General features: G+C 46.0%; 1 protein-coding gene across 6 annotated transcripts in view; it reads right to left on the bottom strand.

Moving 5' to 3' along the window:
- Positions 1–520: 520 nt before the first annotated feature.
- LOC128344529 (ultra-long-chain fatty acid omega-hydroxylase-like) overlaps positions 521–22880 on the bottom strand; it is a 62689-nt gene continuing 40329 nt past the window's right edge. For all 6 annotated transcript variants that reach the window (XM_053294803.1, XM_053294805.1, XM_053294808.1 and 3 more), the window contains 10 exons: positions 22138–22191; positions 20405–20532; positions 12757–12878; positions 11353–11620; positions 10916–10982; positions 7984–8113; positions 7003–7136; positions 3011–3075; positions 1252–1334; positions 521–976 (listed from right to left, as the gene is read on the bottom strand). In XM_053294803.1, coding sequence (XP_053150778.1) covers positions 799–976; positions 1252–1334; positions 3011–3075; positions 7003–7136; positions 7984–8113; positions 10916–10982; positions 11353–11620; positions 12757–12878; positions 20405–20532; positions 22138–22191 — 1229 coding nt within the window. In that variant the 3' untranslated portion in view covers positions 521–798. The remainder of the gene's footprint in view (positions 977–1251; positions 1335–3010; positions 3076–7002; positions 7137–7983; positions 8114–10915; positions 10983–11352; positions 11621–12756; positions 12879–20404; positions 20533–22137; positions 22192–22880) is intronic.

Below are 22880 nucleotides of genomic sequence, written 5' to 3'. Positions count from 1 at the left end.
CCGCCCACTCCGAAGACTCTGGGCGGTGTACAAAAACATGCAAAACAAGACTGCATTAAAATTACATTCTAAATAAAACTAATGTAACTAACAAAAAGAAAAAGAAGAAAATATGTGTATTACATCACCAGCTTATCAATTTATACATATTACAAAGGTTCCTAAGTCTCCAAAGAACACTGCTTCTTGTGATTCAGGAAAGTGGGGAGTGCTCAAACAATAGGTAGTATGGCCATACTGTCCCTGGACAGGGGTTAGAAATGGTGCTTTTCTTTATGGAATAACGGCAACAACAGTGGAGGACATCATGCCCATTTTCCAAAATAGGGAGGCTACTTTTAAGGTTCACGATACTGCAGGAAACAAGCCCACTTCCATGAAGAGGACCAAGTCAAAGGGTGTTTGGAATAACCTTTACAAACCTTTTCTCTTACAAACCAGAAAGCCCTAAGGCCGTCCTTGAGTGGTATGGCTTGATCTTATCTGCATGTCATTGCATGTACAGCCGAGGACCAAAAACAATGTTGAAACTGCATTTTATGGTCAAATACATCTATAGCTTTAATATAGCTATATTAACTGTTAACACACATCTTTTTGCCCTGCATGATGGCAAGGCAGACACGTAAGGCTGTGCAGCAACGGCAAGGCAGCCACAGGGGTGGAGGGGAGAGAGATGCATCATTCATGGTGTGGCCCTGCCTTCCATGCCACTTAAGGCAGAGAGCCTCTCTTGCCATCACAAATCTTCTTTGCAGTCGGGACTGAAGTGCAAAGAGCAGGGTGTGTGTGTTCGGCTCAAGGCTTGGCAGGCAGTGGCTCCACTTGCAGCCACAGCCCTTCCTCTGCCCGCAGGATTAGTGCTGGCTTGCGCCGTATCGGTCTGCTCTCATCTAGGCGCACCACGAAGCGCAGTAATGTCAGGGCCAGGACCACCTTCAGCTCTGACATGGCAAAGTTCTGTCCAATGCAGTTCCTGCAAGGGTGAGTGAGAGAGGTCAGTTCCATGGAAGACGGTGTTGGCCAAACATGCTTTCTCCAAGGCCAGTGTGGAACTAAGATAAGAGACTATGGAGGAGTGAGAGAGAGAGGGGGGGGCAGGGGCAGGGGCAGACCCCCACGAGGGAGCAACTGCTGACATTCACCCACATTTGAACCTGCATATCCCATGATGCTTGACAGTAGCCAAAGAACCAGGGCACTGAAACCTGGCTCCAAGAGGTTTCGGAAGCTATGGTTCCTCCTGGTTACCTGGGGCCTGCTGAGAAGGGCACAAAGGCCAGTGGGGAGCGGTGCTGTGAGGTTCCTGCATCAAAGCGGTATGGGTTGTAGACCTGTGTGAATACAAACAGATTGCAAGCAGGAAGGAAGGGGGTTAGGAAGGGGCTCTTTAGGAGTGCAAGGCTGGGCTGGTGTCCTACTGAATGTTTAATGGGCTCCCAGTCCAGAGTCTGAGTGCCAAACTAGATGTTAGGTTTCTTTGGCCCTGCATGTATGTTTGTTTCAGTTAAATAGCAGCCATTGGGGCCATTGGGGGCAATCAGGAGTGGACCACAGCATGGGGTAGGGGTACTGAACCCTTTCCTGCCTTAGTCCTGATTACATTTATGGCCCTAAAACTGCTAAAATGGAAACTTCTCTCCCAGGGCTAATAGAAGCTTTGAGGATACAGTTGTCATCAGGTATGAGGGTTAAATCCCTGCGCACCATGGTCCCCTGCTAACAGAGCAAAGTGGTGATTCTCTTTATTTATCAGGGGGAGAGCAACTGGCCCTATCCATCCCCAGCACAGCATCCCTCCAGAGGCTGTTACTGGTGTCTATCTTATGTTTCTTTTTTAGACTGTGAGCCCTTTGGGGACAGGGAGCCATTTTGTTTATTTATTTATAGCTATCTATCTATCTTTGGGAACTTTGTATATACATATTCATCATATTTGTTTGGTCCCAATGCTGATTGGGCTCTTTTATGGTTGCTATTTAACTTTAAACAATCAAACATGCAGGACCAAACCATGCATCTACTGCAACACTCTTTTGGCCCTGTGGCCCACATCTCAACCATTTCAATGAGCAGGTGGCAAAATCTAGGTTCTTCCAGGTGCCCAGCTGCTGGCTGTTGATTCATCATCTGTGTATGTTGCCTGCAAATTCACAGGTGCCAAAAACCTGGAGCAGCTCAGTGCCACGTGGGGGAATATTGAATAAATAAAATTGTACTTTGACACCAAATAGTTCATTTTGCACCTGCCTTGTAAACCATATGTAAGAGGTCTTGCTGCTCTTACTCAAAAAAAGGCACTCTATAAAACAGACATTTCAGCAAGCAGTGAATGCAGAGAAGAATAGTTCCACTACTACATGGCATGGCAGAGTGGACTCATAATGGCACTGGAAATAAATTCTCAGGCCTTATACTAGGGAGCCTTGGCTCACATGTAGCCATGGGAAGGATTCTTCTATTGCTCTGGCTGTGGATATATATTGACCGCATACATCCTGCTGGAGGTTTGTCTTGTTCTTTTGTCAGGGACAGTGGGGGAGATCACCCTACACCACCTTTGGGGGTTTCCAGTTACCAAAGGCAGAGTATCAGTTTAGAAATAAAATGAATAGCATTGTGCTGTGGGTTGGTACAGTCTAATAGGATATTCTAGAGGAGCCCCTCCAGGACTGTGCTCCAAAGGCCCCCAAAAGGGATGAGAACCAGTTGCAAATACAGAGCGGTTTTCACACAGGGCTTTTAGCTCGCATCTCCTCTGGAATGGAGGGTGTGCATTCACATATCGGCCAGATTGACCCTGAAGTCTCTGCAAGCTGTTGGGAAGCACTTCACACACAATTTGGGGTTTTCACTGCATGTTAGAGTGTAGCCTGATTTATATCCAGGATAAAAACAATCACTTTTTGTGGTTTGTTGGGGTGGGGCAACTTCGGAATCACAGCAAAGCCTCGCAGCAAAGCCTGCTGTGTGAAAAGCATAAAGCACCTAGGAGAGTAGAAAGCAATACCTCAGGCTCAGGCCAGACAGCAGGATTGTGATGGATCGAAAAAATACAGATAAGGCAAATATTCCCTGTAGAGGAAAGAGATTTCAATGAATATAGATTTGTGCATAAGAGAGAGAGGCATACATAGGATTAATGAGCATAGGATTAATGACCTGCCTTATAGATTGGCTGTAATTTACAGCAAAGAAATAGGGCCAAATTACACTGAAAGCATTTTTTAAAAGCATTTTTTAGATTATTCTTTAGCAAAGATCACCCCACCCCCACAGATCAGGATTATGGAGGAGGCTTTAATCCTAACCCTCTCCCAGTTATGGTCCTAGTTCACAGAACCGTTGAGCCAACTTCTATTCACCTGTGCCCAACTGGGTCCCTATACAGATCTGTTCCCCTTAGAAGTGGTGCAGTCCAAGTTTCTGAGAGCATTATTTCAAACCCCTAAATGCACCTCCAATGTGAGGCTCAGACTGGAGGCGGGCCTCGTTAGAGTTGAGGCCAGATGTTGGCAAATGGCGCTGTTTTATTGGCTGAGAGTCCATTCCTCAGAGATAGGGCTGAGCCGCCTAGTCTTAGCGGACTCATACCAGTCGACTTGGAAGCGTTCACTGAACCAAAAGATGACTTCTTTGGGCCTCGATCAGTCCGCCCTGCTCACACAAAGTTTGGAGACAGCTAGGAAGTCCATCAAACAGAGAATTGAGGATATTGAGAGACAGACAGACATGGCAAGGGTACCTGATTTTCAGTGCCAAGAATCAGTTAGGTATTGCTTGGCCCCAGCACCCTATCTTACTGCCCTGGAGGTGCCCCCTCTTAGAAAAGCTTTCACCTTGGCAAGATGTAATGCCTTGCCTTCAGCCCTTTTAGAGGGACGATACAGAGGGATCCCCTATGGGGAGAGGCTTTGCCCATGCGGCGAGGGTCAAGTTGAAACAGTTACCCATGTACTATTGGAATGCCTGCTCTACAGAGACCTGCGCCGGGATTTCATTCACCCTCTGACAGTCAAATTCCCAGGTCTCGATCTACCTCAGATGACTGCCAGGCTCCTGGAAGGAAGTAATTCCTCTTCCACTAGACAGGTAGCCAAATTTTGCAGTGCAGCCCTTCGCTTTCGGAAGAGCCTAAAAATGGACAAATAAACGACACAATGCCAGAGCAATTTGTACTCATATCTCGGCTAGTTGTAGCTGGGCATGTGGGGATAGGTATTGCCAGCTTTAAAGTAGCTAATTCAATGCTAACACTTTATAGAGCCCCTGAATTGTATATCTCCTCCCAGATTGGGAGCTGAGCTGTGTTTGGAGTTGTAATTGTTCAATAAGCAGGAATAAGCTGCCCTTTTATTTTAATCTATTTCACTAGTATTTTACTAGCATTTTCAGTGACTCTGTGCTGAGCAGGACCCCATAGAATGCTGATTATCCCCTTTTAAATTTGTTCTGATTTTATACTGCTTTTTGACTGAAACAAAGTGTTTGGCTGAGTCCTTTTTAGCTTACATGCATTTTATCTATTCTGTTTGTGTTTTATATCATGTTTTAAAATTTTGTATTTTTAGATTCCCTCCCCCTCAGTCTTAATGCTACATCAATTTTAATCTCCGTAATACTGCAACACTTTCCTTATATTGCATTTACTGTATAGTATTACTGTTTTACAACTTGTGCTGGTCAACGACCGTAATAAAGATTATTATTATTACTATTCACCTGAGACAAAAGCTCCAATGGAGCCTGGGCCCTGGGCCCTTCTACTGGCTGAACAAAACTAAGCCCACCAAGGTTTAAAACACTCTAAACATTGGAACATAGGAAGCTGCCATATACTGAGTCAGATCATTGGTCTATCTAGCTCAGAATTGTCTACACAGACTGGCAGCGGCTTCTCCAAGGTTGCAGGCAGGAATCTCTCTCAGCCTTATCTTGGAGAAGCCAGGGAGGGAACTTGAAACCTTCTGCTCTTCCCAGAGCGGCTCCATCCCCTGAAGGGGAATATCTTGCAGTGCTCACACATCAAGTCTCCCATTCAGATGCAACCAGGGCGGACCCTGCTTAGCTAAGGGGACCAGTCATGCTTGCTACCACAAGACCAACTCTTCTCTCCCTGTGAGCAGTTTGTTCCATAACGTTTTAGAGATCACACTTCACCCTCCTTCTGAGTCAGAGCTATTTCCCATCTCCACTAGGGCTAGTGCCGCAGGCTCTTAACAGGATCTTCTCGTTCTTTTACATGGGGTAGAGAATTCCATCCCTGGCTCTTCTACTGGCTAAATCTGCGATATCTCTCTCCTGCTACAGAGTAAGGCAGGGAGAAGCAGTCAATGGATCCAGAGGCCTAGGCTGCTTCCTTTAAATAAGAGTAAGCGCATGCCTACACCACACACTTCTAAGCTTCTGTTATGGTTTCTTCATATTCCCCAAGGAACCCTGAGATGGGTTCTTTAAAGGGCACCAGGGAATCGCTGATGATGCATAACATCATAGAGGTTGCTATAAGCCTTCTTGAGAGTCCTTTGGGTAGAAAGGCAAGGTAAAATAGCAAAATGAAAAAATAGTCAAGATCACTAAGATCCAAACTCTATATTACAGGAAGATATGAGAGTGCCATTAGACAGATGATTCCCCTCATCTATATGGTAATGTGCAGCTGGAAAAAATACATGACATAATATTTCCTCTGCTTCATTGGCTGCTTCTTGCATGAAAGCAGAAAAACAGAATTGTAATGATCTTAACTCAACAATATCACATCATAAGGCCATTCACACAACCAGGTAATTCAGGGTAGAGAGGCTCGTGGGAAGCCTCAGGAGCTGCTCCTACCCAGCCACTCTGAGGTAGGGCTACCCCATCCTTTGACCTTGGTTTTAACCAAGGTTAAAAGTGAGTAGTGCAGTCGGGGCTGCTTGCAGCAGCTCCCAGCAGCCTGACTGGTTCTTGACTATAGAACCAGAGGTTTCCAACCAGGGTTCCTCCACAGGGTGCTGAACTACAACTCCCAGCATCCTCAGCCATAATAAATTGTAGCTGGGGATGCTGGGAGTTGTAGTTCAGCACCATGTGGAAGAACCCTGGTTGGGAACTACTGCCATAGAGTGTCACGCTTAGAGCAGCTAGGAAGTCAGGAGCTACTGCCCATGCAATGCATTGTGGGATACCGGGGAAAGTCCTTCTCCAGATCCCTTGAACTGAAATCTCCACCATGCAAATTGTGTGGGCATGCGGCATGGCAGAGTGCTAGAAGGATTCTACTTGTGTAGGGGAAGGTAGGTATAACTTCTGCCTTCCCCGCCCACCAGCTCTCCCCTAGCCCCAGGGATTTTGGTTGTATGAACAACCTTCATGTGTGTTTTCAACTATATGTTATGATGGAGAGATGTGTGTGTGTGTGGTGATGGTGGGTAATACAAGGTATCCACATATCTCCCATAACATGTAGTTTGGGCCTTAAGATAGATGAATTTCTCTTATGATCCACAATTTTTTTTTTTACACCCATGATAGTACTTGAATGTTGGAATGTCCCATCCCCCCACTCGTTTATAGCCTGATTTTGAGGGACTTGGGACTTCTACTTAGTGTCACTGCTTGTACGTATGGAGGCAGGGAGTGGTTGTTGTTAATTAATTGGTTAATTAATCTGGAGTGAAAACATACATCACAGCACATTTGACAAAACAAAATAGGTATACACTTTGTACATTAAGTGAATCATCTGAACAAGCCAAATATGCTTTGTGAGGCCTGGGGGTTGATTTCATCAAAAACCTACTCTGTCTTTCACTTAGTATTACCAATTTTAGTATTACATTAGTAATATCCATTTCCCTATTACCAATTTGCATATTTTTAGGCTCAGACTAGTGCCCGTCACCAAAAAAAAAAAAAAAAAGTAGCAGAGCTACATCTATGTAGCAGGGCAGGCACATTGGAATAGTGTGGAGAAGAGTTCCCACCGTCCAGTTACTGATGCAGGGGATGAGCTGATACCTTTAGGGATAATCTGTCCATCAGGCAGCATCACATCCTCAGTGCAGCTCCGAGACACGGCTATGACTGGTGGGTGGAGGCGCAAGCTCTCCTTGATACACATGGTGGTGAAGGGCATTTGGGAGAGATCGTTCCTGAAAGGAGGAAGGGGCCCAAGTGTCAGTTTTACTACTGATCATGATTCATTGTATGTATGCATTGCTTTATCAATGTGTATGGTCTTGGCTAGCAGTCGTTCTGCTCCCCTTATGCCCCGGCTACAAGGGGCTTACTGGGACAGGGCATGTTGTACACTGGGGGCCCTGGGAAGGAACAGGTGGAGGAAGGTGCAGCTATGCTGCAAGGTAACCTACCTGAAGCATATGAAGCTGCGCTGAGGCTATCTTGTCACCTAGCTGCACTTTCCTCCATCTATTCCTTCTGCTCCTATCTGCCATACTCCATCTCTCTAACGTCAAAAGAAGAAGAGGGGAAACCATTGTGTCAAGGAAACAAGGTATTTGGGAGCATGAATTGTGTGGGCCCAAATCCACTGGGAATTCGGATGGAACTGTTGTTTGAGATTAGCAAACAGGCTTTGTGATCAGACCATCACCAGTCTGCATGCAGAGCTTTAAAAGAGTTACTTTCGAACTGTGGAGTGAGCTCCTTTGGGGGACACAGAACATCTGGAGGTGAGGCCAGAGTTCTACGGAAAGATAGAATCCTGAGGTAAATGGGGTCTTCCTTCACCAGTAGCCAAGATAAAGATGAATTGGCTGCCCACAGCAGAGGAGTTTCAAAACCCTGCCATTTTCATCCATATGTGTTAGTGTCACAAGGTGAAATCAGAACACAGATCCCTCTTTGACTTAGCTTATGTTGTGAGTTGTGTGTGTATACAGACAAATGTAAGAACTCCCTTGTAGCTGGGCAACCAACATTTGGGCTGAGTTCCACCAGTAACCCCTTGATGTCCCCTTGATGACATCAATCCATCACCATTCAATCTCCTCTATGTCTTGGCCTTTCAGCAGATCCTGAATCTCTTCTCGACACTGGTCTTGGTACTTTGGGTGTCGAGCCAGATTGTACAACACCCAGGACAAACCACTTGCTGTGGTGTCATGGCCTGCAATGAGAGAAAGGCCACATGAAAGATGCATGCGTAGTCCCTCCTTACCTACCTGGAGCCCCACTGCAGCCAAGGCACTCTGGATTCCTCCACCCATTCATATCCTACAGTTCTGCATTCACATCTCAAATAATGCTAAATGGAATAAATATGTACTGATTGCATAAATATACCTAATTGACTGGAGATGTGCATGAAACAGATACTGTGTCCTGTTTTGAGCTCAAAATGAAATGCAAAACGTTCTAGAAAAACAGAAGTTGAGCCAGCTGTTTAGATGAAACAACTTGAAATGTTTCGAGTGTTTTGGCCATAGGAAATAGTGGGGAAACTCAAAACAGCGCATTGTTCCCCATGGGTAGTTCCTAGGAACACCAAAGCGTGTTGGGTGATAGGACATGATAGGTACTGCCTACCACCCCCAACCAACAAAAGAAATGGGCGAGCAGGTGATTTTAAACAGATTTTTAACCTCCCCCCCCAACTTCCATAGGATCCTATGGGAGTTTTGGGGAAAGGTTAAAAATCTGTTAAAATTGCCTGCTTGCCAATTTCTTTTGTTTGTTTTATTTATTTCTAGTGTTTCACCCTTTAAATAAAGGGCCTGTTTCAAGCTTGGAGCAGTACAACCCCATTTCAACTGAAATGTTTCGATGTTCCAAGCACCATTTGGGGTGGTGGTGGTGTCTGTTTTCCCCTTGATAATTGATTTTCTGGCACTGGCTTCTGACTGGCTTGTGGTCTCCTTGCTTCTTAGTTGGCTTGCTATCATACAAATCAAGTGTTGTCATGGCAACTGTGCCCCCATTGGCTGGGGGGAGGGAGGGGGAATACAAAAGGAGGGAATTTCAACTTCAGAATGTATTCAAAGGGACTGGGAGGCAGAGAGAGAGCCCTTATACTGTGCCTCTCTTGGAGAAGGCACAGTATCAGGACAGGTGGAAGAAAAGTTTGATTTTGTGGTTTTCTTTTCTCAGCACTTGGTATAATACCGTATGCTGTGCGATTACTGCTATAACTATCTGGTTCTGCTGGATCTCAGCTTGACAAAGGCAGAACTTGTGGTTTGTTTTGTTTGAGATTGTGTTGCAGTGAGAAATGGACAGTGGCAGCTGTGTGTTTTGTGATGAACTCCATGTCTGGCCTTGAGACTAACTTGTGCTTCACTCACTGGTCTGGTCTGGAATCTGCACTGCAAGGTGTATGCAGTCAAAATGTGGCAGAAGTTGCTCTAGCTGAGCTTATGGCTATGGCTTGCTGCTAAGTAAGGGTGCTGCTTACACCTTTACTTTTGCAATGCTATTAATGTAAGGAGTCATATTTGTGTGAGAGATCACCTTGTGCCAATGATGTTATTGCAGTGGCTGCTCTGTGGCTGGCAGTGGGTTCTGGGTCAGTGATTCTTTTTTGGATATTTTTGGACTGTTTGAAATGTCTGTTCTGTGTTGGGAGGGACAAATTCCCTTTTACGGTGTGCTTCTGCAATATTTTTCAAGGCAGGGTTGCAAAATATGCATTGCAAATTGCATTGCAATGCAAACCTGTGTGCACTCAAAACCTGTGTGCAGTCTGTGAATGTAGCATGTTCCAGCCATAGGAAACAATGGGGAAACCCGAAACATCCCATTGTTCCCTATGAATAGTTCCTAGGAACACCAAAGAGGGCTGGGTGATAGGGCATGATGGGTGCTACCTACCACCCAACCCACAAAATAAATGGGCAAGCAGGCAATATTAACAAATTTTAACCGTTTCCCCAAACTCCCATAGGATCATATGGGAGTTTGGAGGAAAGGTTAAAAAAAAATTTAAATCACCTATTTGCCCATTTATTTTGGGGGTGGTAGGTGGGTCATGCTAGGCCACACAGAGGCCCACTGCACAGGCATGGTGGCCTCCAAAATGGCCACTGTGCCAAGGGGGAAAGGCCAAAAACCAACCAAAGAGTGACCAATTTCTGAAATAAGAGAGGCGGTGGGGGGTGGGGGATAAGTGTAATTTTTTAAAAAATCGCTACCCCCTCCCGGACAAGACTGGGGCGGGATTCGAGGGAATTTCGGACTGAACTGGCCTGGTCCAGTTCAGTTCCAGTTTAAGCTTGAACCGAACTGGACCAGCCAGTTCCATGAACACCCCTAGCAGTATGTGCTCACCTGGAACAGGCTAGGGACATTGGTAGTGAGCTCCACTTCCCTTTCCCCATCCATCTCCCAAAGAGATGCTGCAGGCAGTGACTGAGACTAACCAGATCCAACCCAAGTGTTTCAGGTATTTGAAAACCCACCTGTTTTATAAGGCTTTTAGTTTATAATGTTTTAAAGTTTGATTGTTGTTTTAATTTGTTTTATATGATCTTAGGTTTTAATTGTAAACCATCCGGAGATTTTATATGGGGTAGTATATAAATACAATCAATCAATCATCAGACCTTGGGTCTACACTGGAATGTTCTGTAGGGACCCAGCACATGATGATCTGGCCCCAGCGACTGGGCACAGGTTGCCTGTGGGATGGGTCAGAACCTGAGTGGCACCAGGACAAGGCCATGAGCAATAAACATCAGCCCTCCCCCCACGAGACCAGCTTTCAGCCCATGGGAAACCAGACCCTCTAACTCAGCCTCTCTAAAGAAAGCCAGTGACAGAATTTGGCACTGGGCTCATAAAACTGGCCTGCTTCCCTACCTAGGAATCGAGGGAGGAAACTGAGCTCCACTTTCCTCTCCCCAGCCTTCTTCCATCCCAGAGAGGAAGATGGGGCTATGGCTGAAGCTGACCAGATCCAGTCCAGGTTTCTCACCCTCAAACATGAAAGTGTCCACCTCAGCTGCAATGTCTTCGTCAGACAGGTGATGCCCCTCTTCATCCTATAAGCACAAAGCAGAGTGTTTGCTGAAACATGACTGCCGTCTCACCATGTGAGAATCTCGCCAGCATCTGCCAGAGGTTGCATAGGCCTCTTGCATAGGCCAGAGTCTCACATTGCTTCAGTACTTGCTCCCCTACTACCCAACTTGTTCCCACAGGGTCAGGTCCTGTATCCGCTACAAGCCATTCTCATAGGCAGGGTCTTGCGCATAGGCCAGAGGTTCTGCACTTTGGCACACCCCAGGCATTGGCGCCACCCCACAGCAGCCACCAGTCCTCTCATACAAGCTGTGGCAGAGCTTCCACTCCCTATTAGAGCTTCTGCCCTATAGTCAGAGGCCACTCCCTCACCGTCCTTGCCAACATTACCTGGGCCAGCAACAGAATGTCAATGAAGTCCACAGTCTTTCCCTGCTTGGATTTCAGCCAGGCATCGCGGCCCACGCGGCTAAGTGCCATTCGCCGCTGCTGAACAATGTCAGCTGTGAAATGGTGCACAATGTCACATGCGCGATGAAAGCGGCGACCATCGGCTGTCAGGCGATAGATCCAATCATAATGATAGAATGGGTTATGCTCCCGGCGCACGACAAGAGTGCTGAGCTCTAAGATGGCTGAAATGTAGTCACTCGATGTCCTAGATTAGAATACAAGAAGTTAACTTGTCAGCAAAAAATGGAAGCCTCAATGGGAGTTGTCCTAATTTTATGGGAAATACGGGTCAGGCCTTGATGTGGGTCAGGTGTGGGCATACACTTCCGGTTTGAACACTCCTGTAGTGTCTATTTACAGATACAATACCTCATTTCTCACTAATGACAACATTCCAAAATGCAGAGCCTTTTGTCCTAGAATGGCAATGTGTGTCCTACAGAAAAATGTCAGGTGAAATATTGCTTAGGAATGTCCCGGATGTCCCCATAAGCTACTTAGTCTCCCAGTGTATTTTCCCACTTTGTGAGTTTTCTGCAGACTAACACAACGAGCCTTCTGGGGGAAAGGAATCACACACAATTTTATATCTAAATGTTAAAAATATTATTTTCTTCCTACACACATACTAATGTGATCCATTTTCAAAGATGCTGAATTACTGCAACACCCAACCAAACATTGTGTGTGTACACTTCCTAATTACGATTAAAATAATAAACATAAACTCCCAACGTTATTTGAGGGAAACCCATGATGGCTAAATAGTTCCTAAGTATAGATTACCCCCAGGCATAGCAAAGGGCACATTTTGAAGCTCGGGCACAAACACTTCCTTGTGGAAGCATCCTGACCAATGTTCCCTCTAACAGGGAGTCCCCGATGTTATTGACAACTCCCTATAATCCTCAGCCAAAGGCCTTTGCAGCTGGGGATGCTGGGAGCTGTAGTGAAGAACATCTGGAAATCTCTGGTAGAGGGAACAGTGATCCTGACTACTGGGCTTCCATGGAAGTGGCTCGTTCATGTCATTCTCCCTCCACTCCAGTAGTAAGAGCTATTCTGTCCTATAAAGGTAAAGTGTGCCGTCGAGTTGATGTCGACTCCTGGCGACCACAGAGTCCTGTAGTTGTCTCTGGTAGAATACAGGAGGGGTTTACCATTGCCTCCTCTTGTGCAGTATGAGATGATGCCTTTCAGCATCTTCCTTCCTAAACTGCTGCTGCCCAATATAGGTATTTCCCGTAGTATGGGACACATAGAAGCACCAGATGCGACTGGGCAATAAAGAACCTGGTAAGCAACTGGCTTCTCAGGGATTCCTCTTGATGGTTTACTTACTCCTGACAGTTGCTGTTATAGCTGAAAACACATTTCTGTAAGCTGTCCAGTGTCATGAGGCTCATCTGCTCAAACATGTCCAGAGAGGCAACACCTGCTGTGGTCAGCTTGTGCCACTTGGCCTGCAAAGCAAGGATGGACAGAGATCGGAGTCTAAAGGCTGCTTGAGCAAAGAGGCTCCTTTGAAAGTGGTGGGTCTCTTATACTGTGCAGGAGGAGGAAAGCAACTCTCCCTATTCAGCACAGCACAGCTCCCGTCCCAGTGGCTGCTGCTAGTGTCTCCCTTGTGATTCTTTTTCAACTGTGAGCCCCTTTGCAACAGGTGGCTCATTTCTTCTGATATTGGGAAGTTGTTGAAAATATATAAACAACAACAACCACCAACTTCAGAATGGCTTTTGGGAGTGAAGGAGAATTGAAATTTAAGTCTTGCTATCAGCCATCTTCCCTGCAAGTTGAATTCTGCAGAAAAACTGGAGAATGTAAAATCTGAAATACAAAATCTGAATTTTAGAAGGTGACACTTGGATTTTGCTGATTCACTTGCTCACCAGAAGGGTTCCCTGTTGGTATTTTACCTGTTCTGCATGCCACGTGGAATGAGCTGCGATTAATTCATTTGCATTTATATTTTCTAATTCACCTTCCTGCCATTAAATAATTAAGATTTAAGTGATGGCACATTCTGTATTTCTTGTCATAATACAGGTGCAATAAGCAGGCAATTGTTCTCCTTGTCCAAAGGGTAACCTTGCTGCTGTTCATTCATCCCCCTCTCTCCTTCTTTCCCTTGCCTTGCTCTTTGTTCTTTCCCCACCCCCAGGAGGATCTCATGTTTCCCACTGTACAGGTGTGTACAAATGTCATGTATATAATATGTAGCACAGAACCCAGAAGGAGATACTAATGGGAGGAGGCATTTGAAATGCACACTAACTCCCTAAATTCAAAGATATATACAAGCAATGTTAGGACACTCCCATTTTGTACGTAATAGTGAGATCACACTGGAAAGCATGACTGGAAGCCATGCACAATCTCTAAATAAATTAACCAAGGGTTTCTAGGAAAGGGAAATAATGAAATAGTGTCTTATTTACAACTTTTCCCATGTTGAGGAAGGGGTTTACTGAGCTAAGGATGCAAATTATGCCATCAGTGTTCTTTGATGAGCTTTATCTTCCTATGGCCCTGATATCCCACAAATGCTTTTGCAGAAGTGAGACTGTTGAGGATATCCTACAATATTTGCTGCACTGCAGATATATATGCTGGCCTATATGCTGACCTCAGAGAGAAATTATTGTCCATTTAATTCAACAATGGAATGGATTTATGGAGGATGAGATAGTCAGCACATGCTTTATTTATTTATTATCCAACTAGTTGCAAAGTTCAGAGTGGCCCTTACAAAAATATGCACTTGTTATCAGAGTTCAGTCACAATGGATTGTAAAGGTGATGAGCACATTTTATATGCTGTGTTATAAAGTGATATTTAATGGCTTCAATTGGTATGTTTCCCCCGCCCCTGAGTAGGAGATCCTCATGATGGGTAGTGAACTGAGCATGCTCGAGAAAAGAACTGGACCACGTGACTTGTTTGTGGGCGTAGCCTTCTCCGTCCTAACCCCAATTCCGGTTCTGTCTTGCTCGGGATAGGATGTTTTAGGAGAGAGCTCATGCAGTTAAGCCTTTTCTTCAGTTTGTTTTATTTATTCTCCTTAATGACCAGCCTCTGGCTATTGAGGGAAACAGGAGTCACAACTCTTCAGTCTGTGCCTGCTTGGTGGTTTCCCTCCCCCTTCTCCGCTTTGCTCCGCAAGGGTGGGGAAGGGAGCTACCTCTATTTGGAGCCAACAAACAATCAGATAAGATTTCCTACTCAAGTTAATCCTTTTAGCTTGCATTCGGCTTGATTGGCTACTTACTAAAGTATTTGCATTTGTTTGGAGGGGTCCTGGTCAGAGGAACTCTTTCAGGGCTCAGCGTTGGAGGCTCAGGCTTCTCAGCTGCACATGTGTTCTCTCAGCTCTTGTTGTTGCCGTGCCTTAGTCCAGCATGACTGCTTCAGCTTCCCCGTGGCTTTCAGCCGTGGCTCAGACAATGGGGACAGGGACCTTGGGGGGGCACTTAGCCAAAACCCCCAAGAGGTCCAGGCGCAGTGGACGCCAAGAAATAGAGGCGCCAGCCTGAGTGAGTCCTTCCAACGTACTTTTAAGGGAGCGCCTGTTGATTCAGGTGGCCAGCTGGAAATCAAAAGCGAAAGCAACCAAATGGCACCAAGTGGAAGGCTGGATCAAACAAGCGCCTTCGCTTTGAGGGAGATGACCAGAGCCCGGTGGGCACTATCCTGGCGTCTCATCCTCCGGCCATTAGGGCCTCAGCGTTTGAGGGGGAACCGGCTGGTCCGCGCATTCCCTCCACGCTGCATGATGGATTGCTCACACGCTCCCCGCACAGCCTCAGCAGTCACCGCTGTAAGTATAGACCTTTTCTCACCCAGGATTCTCAATGGCTGCATGAGTTTTTTCAGAGCAGTGGGAGGAAAGTGGTCTTGTGGCAGCAGGCATGAATTTTTCCCCATTGCAAAGCAGGGTCCACCATGGTTTGCATTTGAATGGGAGACTGAGCGCTGTAAGATATAAAAGTTTTCCATTGAGCCACCTACAGCCTCGCTTGCTACTCCCCTGGCATGGCCCTTACCAGTTCTGCGGGGACCTCACCCCTTACATGCAGGGACATGCGTGACTCCCAAGTTTTTTCCACCCTTGCCTGAACCCAGCCCATGGCTCTGGGTTTTTCCTCTGTATGAGCGTGGTTGGGGTATGCCCAGATTTTTTGCCATGCAAAACCAAGAGAAGGGATTCTTTCCCCTCTTCCTCCCACCCTCGCTGGTGGAACAGGAGTTGTTAATGCCCCATGCTTCCTAGTGGAGCCAGTGTGTGTAGTGGTTAGAGTGCTGGACTAGGACCGGGGAGACCCGAGTTCAAATCCCCATTCAGCCATGATTCTAGCTGGGTGACTCTGGGCCAGTCACTTCTCTCTCAGCCTGGCCTACCTCACAGGGTTGTTGTGTGAGAGAAATTTAAGTATGTAGTACACCACTCTGGGCTCCTTGGAGGAAGAGCAAGATATAAATGTAATAATAATAATAATAAGGCGGCCTTCCGGTCTCACACCGGGTCAACTTGCACCATTCCCCTTTTCCCTTCCCCCCAGTCACCTCAATTGGTGCAGCAGGGAAATGCTTGATTAACAAGCAGAAGGGTGCCAGCTCAAATCCCCGCGGGTAGCTATACAGTTACCAGTGATTTACGAAGAGCCTGAAAGGCATCACCTTGTACCCTCCCCTTCCCCAAAGGCCGGGGCTCCTTGCAATCTCTGCCTCTGGACCCTACTGGGCCATTGGAGCCAGACAAGGAGGAAGGGGAATTATCGGGGGGGGGTGATGCCGCCCATTTCTAACTCTGCCAGACCTTTTTCCTTAGCAGAACTCGGAAGGTTTTACTGTCTAAGGCGCAGCGCACAATCAGTGCTGTCTCCCCATTGGAAACTGCAGAGCCGTCTTCGCCCATTGACTAACAAGTTTTCCCTGCAGCTGATCCGGTAACATCCACAGTTACGTTCCCCCCTCTATTTCGCAGGGTGATGTGCGCGGAGTGGCAGCGCCCTGCCTCAGCCAAACCGATGGTTGACCTCCCCAAGCAACATTTCCAGTCCCAGGGGACCCCTCAAAACCTTTGGCCATGCCTAAGGTTGTCCCTTCCGGGGGCTCAATTGGTCTCCTACACTCATAGGACAGGGACCTCTCTAGTCCCAGGACGACAGGCGCTGACACCCCCTTCTCTTGAAGGTCCAAGACACCTTCAGCCACGTCCCTCAAGTTATGCACCACCATCTTGCTCGAGCGTTCGACTCTGGACCAAGGCACTGTTCAAGATGGTCCCTCTCAACCGGCCTAAGGTTTCACCAGGGCATTAACTAAATGAACAAGACTGCTGCTCTTAGAGCCAAGTCTAGCTTAGATTGTACACAGTCGAGCCATAGCAGTGGGCATGGCTGTATACAGGTCATCTTGGCTTAAGACCTGAAATGCTGACGATAATTCTAAGTTTCCTTTGATTACTGCTCCATTTGTGGGAGCTACCCCTTTTGGTCCCACTTAGACCCAGTTTTTGGTCAAAACATGGGATAAGAGTAGGCTATGCCTTCTCCACACAGAGAACCCAATGGGTCCCCCATAGCTGGTCCGGTTCCCTTTCACCCTTACAGGCAACACTACTTCACACCGATTCCAGCAGTACAGCTCTCTGCCGGGAGGCTGAGTGCGTGGACTTAGTGGCCAAGGGCCACAAATATGCTTTTCTGTCAGAAGGTTCAGATTTCGTAATAGTGTATTATATAGGAAAGTATAACAGGATGGTATTGGAGTTCTAAACTTAATGGCCTACTATGTAGCCTCGCATCTTAGGGATATTTTGTGGTTAATAGTAGACCTGGAAAAGTTCTGGGTGAAGATGAAGGTTCCCGAGGAACATCTTGGTAATTTCAACAACCAGTTATTGGTATTTGAATTTATTAAGAGTTCTAAATCAGTTACAAATCCACCTTAAGTACCACCTTTAAGATCTGGGGGATTTGGCATAAAATTTTTGCCCTCCCATATTTCCCCTTGTTAACCATTTGTAGTCAACCCAAATTTCCAACTTCTGACTCTCCCTCCCGATTTCTTGATGTCTGGGAGGTGTCACACAATAGATTAAAGGATTTTTATTATTTCGATACGCCAATTGATTAAACCATTTTGGGAGAAGTTTATGAATAAGCATTGCTCTTGGTTAAATTTTCTTCAGTTTCACTCCTCTATTTTACATCCTGATATAGTTAAGCAAGCTAATAGGAGTTTGACTATGTTTGTGGAATTAATATTAAAGGCTTCAGAAGACTCTAAGGGCCTGATTTCGAGACTATAGGAGATTTTAATAAGCCAATCATCTGATCCATTAACTGGCCTTAAGTTGGCTTGGGAAAATGACCTACAGCAAACTATTAGCGACTTACTATGGAAAGGAATACCAAAATGGAAGCTGGTGTTTTCTACCTCTTCCTGAATTAGAGAGTATTCTGTTAAGCTCTCTCTCAGGTGGTATTTGACCCCTTCTAGAGCAGCCCACATCAATCAGAGTCGGTCCCCATTATGTTGGAATGGCTGTTGTGATAGGGGTACATACTTCCGTTTATGCTGGTCTTGTTCTGCTTTTGGGCAGAGTTGCCTCTATTACATATATTTTTGGAAGTTAGTTTGACATTATCACCTAAGGATCTTATAGTTTTTATGTTAACTGAGGCTGGATTTTCCATTGCACTATGTTGGAACCATAAAACTATGTCGTTGACTTCTTGGCACCAGTCTTTGTGGCACATTACCATATCTGGGAAAAATTGACTCATATTATTAGTCTTCGAACAGATCAAGCTAATTCTCCTGATTTTTCTTTAGGATCTGGTCAGTTTTATTCTGTTCATAAATCAAGATAATTGTAATTATTCTCCTCCATCTAATTATTTACATATCTGGAAGGATGGTTAATGGATATTTTTATGTATCGGTCTTACTATTATGTGTATGTATTGTCTGAAAGAAAGAAAGAAAGAAAGAAAGAAAGAAAGAAAGAAAGAAAGAAAGAAAGAAAGAAAGATACTACAGGTCTAAGACATCATTCTGGCTTCAGACACCAATCAACCAATTGAATATATCAAGCCTCCTGGCTCGCCTTCCACAGAGGGTTGATCTCACAAAGAGAGATCCACTCCCCACAGGGGTGCCTAAGATCCTCACCTTTCTCCAGGCCGGCCTAGACCTTCCTCTGCAAACAAGCACCCTGAGGCACCAAGCCTCCTCACTAGCCTTGGTTTTGCCATTTTTTCTTCCACTGACTTGGGCCAACCAAACCTGCACCCACTCTCATACAAATTCCTGGGGGAGCGACACACCTATCTCCTCTCTAGTCAGGCGTTCTTTGCCCGAAACTTCAACTGAGTTCCTAAACGCTCTCACGAAGGACTCCTTCAAGCCCATTGCTACCAGTCCACTGAAGCTCTTGTCTTATAAGGCCCTCTTCCTGGTAGCTATTACCTTGGCTCAAGGGTTTCTGAGCTAGGTACCCTCTTGGCACAGAAGGTATATTGCACCTTCCAGCTAGATGCAGTGCATCATGGCCTGAACACCACCTCCCTCCCAAAATGTCAATTCTCACTTTCATAGATCCAGAGTTGACATTCTTTCTTCATTCTGCCTTTCCCCTGTCCAGCCAGGGGAATGATTGTAGCACAAGCCTGATGGGCCCAGGGCTTGGCGTTCATCGCACCAGACACATTCACAAGTCCAACACCCTCCTTGTCTTTTTCCGTCTCTCCTCTTTGGGGAACAGAGTTTCTAAAGGCACCTCGACTGGCAGGATCGGATCATGCATTCGCCTGGCCTACTCAGATCTCAACACTCGGTTCATGGCGTGATCGACCGGAAGCACAGCTACCTTTGCGGCCTTTTTTCAGCCCATCCCACTATCGGGGATCTGCAGAGCAGCAGACACCTGGCCTTCCGCTGCTCCATTCCCCTAGGCACTATAAGGTTCTGACCACTCAGCGGCACAGGCAGCCTTGGAGCGCACGGTGCTTTGACAAGGGGTTTGAATACATCCTTCTGATTAGTGTCTTCAGCTTGGGCACATCCCATCATGAGGATCTCCTACTCAGGGGAAAAAGGAACATTGGTCTTACCGTGAAGGGTTCTTTTTCCCTGTAGTAGGAGATCCTCAGCTCCACCCGGATGTATTTTCGGGAGGTAGATACACAGATGGTTAACGGGGCCAACTGAAGGATGGCCCTGATCGGGGACGGAGGCAGCCCCTCAGGAGTAGACTCCTAGGCTGTTTTTTGCACTTGTCTATCTTATTCTCTAACCTCTCGTCTGAGTTCTTCCCACTTTCTTCTTTACCTACAGCTTACAGAGTACTTACACAGAGCTCTCTCGACATACCACCTCGCTCAACAGCCCTGGAACTGGGGTTAGGACGGAGGAGGCTACTCCCACAAACAAGTCACGTGGTCCAGTTCTGTCTCGAGCATGCTCAGTTCACTACCCATCATGAGGATATCCTACTACAGGGAAAAAGAACCCTTCACGGTAAGACCAATGTTCCTTTCCACCTCTGTCAAGATGTGTATTTTATTATAATTGTATTTTGACTGCAATGGCCTTTGGTTACAAGCATTACAATTACTGATTAATTGAGAATCCCCCCCTCAAAAAAAGGCACTGAGTAGTTGAACAAGTATTAGAACAACTAATAAGAATGTGATTGAGCTTAGGACAGAATTATATTGCTCTCTTTCACTATGTCAGAACAGCACCCACAGCACACCATGACACTTCAAAAATCAGAGTCTAAACTGCAATTACAAAGGTTATGAATGCACTCTCTGGAAGATGAAACACATTTTCCCAGGTGCAAGTACAGCTGTCTGGCTACTCAGAATGTGATAAACATTAACAAAAGTAAAAGCATTGGAGCTATGGTTCGGTGAAACAGAAATGTGTAGTGAGAGCAGACAGTGTGAGGGCTGAAGTTTTGGAGGTGCTCACATGCATGATGTCTGTGCTCTGGTTGAAGATTTTCACGTAGGGCTTCAGTATATCAAAATGAAAGGCCGGGGTGAGCATGCGTCGGTGATGAATCCACTTATTCCCATTGCTCAGAAGCAGTCCATCTCCTGGGACAAAAACAAAACAAAAACAAAAAACAAGCTCACTGGGGGGGGGGAATCCTTCTCTTGGAGTTGTCTGCAGCCAGTCTATATCACTGAAATCCTCAAGCATCAAACTCATGTGGCTACATCTAGCCAAAATGGCTAGAGAAAAATGTCCACAGAGGTGGACTGGATGGAGCTTCAGGCTGTGTAGTCAAAGGAATATAGGAAGCTGCCTAATACTGAGTCAGGCCATCGGTCAATCTAGCTCAGTACTGTCTACTACACTGACTGGCAGCAGCTTCTCCAAGACTGCAGGCAAGAGTCTCTCTCAGCCCTATTTTGGGGAAGCCAGAGAGGGAACGAGAGCAGCCCTATCCCCTACGGGGAATATCTTACAGTGCTCATACATGTAGTCTCCAATTCAAATGCAAACCAGGGCAGACCTGCTTAGTAAAGGGGACGGGTCATACTTGCTACCACAAGACCAGATCTCCTCTGATTCTACTGGCTGGATTAGTGGGTACTGGCCATGATAGCCCAAAGCACACTTTCCATATTCAGTCATAAATTACCTCCATCAGGTGATGTGGACTCAGAACAGAGGATAGATCTTTCCATCCTGATGTGGCCTCTGCTTGTGCATGACCCTGAGGTATCTATCTGGCTGCTATTGGTAGACAGGATGCTGAACTAGACAGCCTACTGGGCTGGTCGACCCAGTTGAGCCCAAAGGGCATCAAACCCGGGATTTTCTAGGGAGAGGCCAGTATGGAGTTGGGCTAGATTGCTATCACAGATGTAGAATTATCATCTTGCCTGGGATCTCAGATGTCGTTCATCTCTCAGTCAGAAGCAGGCAAAGAGCAACTGCAGGGTGCACCAATCCCAGTCAGGACCACAGTGGTGGCAAAGGGTTAACGCCCCCTCCCACTAATCTCATTCGGGCTCCTTGCACAGACTATTAGAAATATCAAGCACAGAAGCTATGTACATTGGAATGACTGAGAGGGCTCTAGTTTGGCCAGGATTCAGGGCAAGAAAACTCCCACTCCTTAACATTCCCTCCCATGCGTGGCTTGGTAGGCTTGTTCTATGTCCGAACACCAGTATCTCTTTAAAAGTGAATGTTATATCCCAAGAACCGACGGACTTTAAAAAGCCCCTGTCTCCAGCCTTTTCTAGTCACCAGGGATCTTACCCTTTGTATATCCAGCTAGAGACGTACATATCAGGCGGTACAGAAATATGATTGAATGAATGAATGAATTTGTAGCAGGTATCAAAGTACTTAGCCATTTGGGGATGCACTTAGCATCTTCTGGTTCATATTCCACGTACCAAACCATATCAAGAGGTAAGTGCAGCTATAGTTATTTATTTATTATTTCTCTGTGTATTATTTCCCTGAGCCATTTTTGGAAGGGCGGTATAGAAACTGAATAGATAGATAGATAGATAGTTTCCATTGTAGCAGGAGGTGTATGCAGGGTAGGGGGAAGCATAGACCTGACTGGAATTGATTGGCAACAAACAATCCCTTCTTTCCCTGTGCACCCATCCCTGATGCTAGAGCTGATAGATGGACTGACATCTCAGAGCATCCATACTACTATGGAGGTAGCTTACCAAGCCAGGGCTTCAGGAAAGCACAGAAGAGTTTGTCCTTGGGAGCAATGATAGCTGCAGAGAAGAGGAAAAAACAGCACTATAACTCTAGTCCTCTCCTTTTTAAAAAGAGTAGCTTAAAAGTTCGGCCCCTTAAACGTGCAATTCCTGAGATGCTGAAGTGTCTTAAGAGACACTAAAACTGGAGTGGAGCAAGTGGTCCAAAAGCCTTCTACTTGTAGACACAGAAAGAAGTCTCAGGACCACCACACCCTACAAGGGTTTTCCATTTACTAATATGCAAAGCAGTCTAGCAGCATAGTGTGAACTAAGAGACTAATGAAGGGCATCCTCTGCCCAGACAGGTCCCTAGGGCCATTTGATTCTGCAACTCTGGAGTGTCCTAGAATGGCTTGTTCTCCAAAAGAACAAGAGCCATTTTTGGAAGGGTGCTACAGAAATCAATCAATCAATCAAATAAATAAATAAATAAATAAGCAAGCCTGCTTAAAGCATTTTAAAAGCCTATAATGTGCAATTTATTTGGAGAGCTGCTGTCCAGTTATTTGCTTTCAAATTCTTTTCATAAACATTGACGTCTTATACCAAGGGAAATGCTTTCGCCCTCACCCACTGCCCTGTTAGCACAGGTCTCTATCAAGCTTTCCTATCCCAGCCTGCAGAGAGCAGTGAGTCAGCAAGCGCACAGACTACAGGTAATGAGGGGCTTCACTGCCGATGACACAGCTGGGCTCAAATAAATG

The sequence above is a fragment of the Hemicordylus capensis genome, chromosome 2 (genome assembly GCF_027244095.1).
Source record: "Hemicordylus capensis ecotype Gifberg chromosome 2, rHemCap1.1.pri, whole genome shotgun sequence".
Taxonomy (NCBI): domain Eukaryota; kingdom Metazoa; phylum Chordata; class Lepidosauria; order Squamata; family Cordylidae; genus Hemicordylus; species Hemicordylus capensis.
This window is presented reverse-complemented; position numbering and strand designations above follow the sequence as displayed.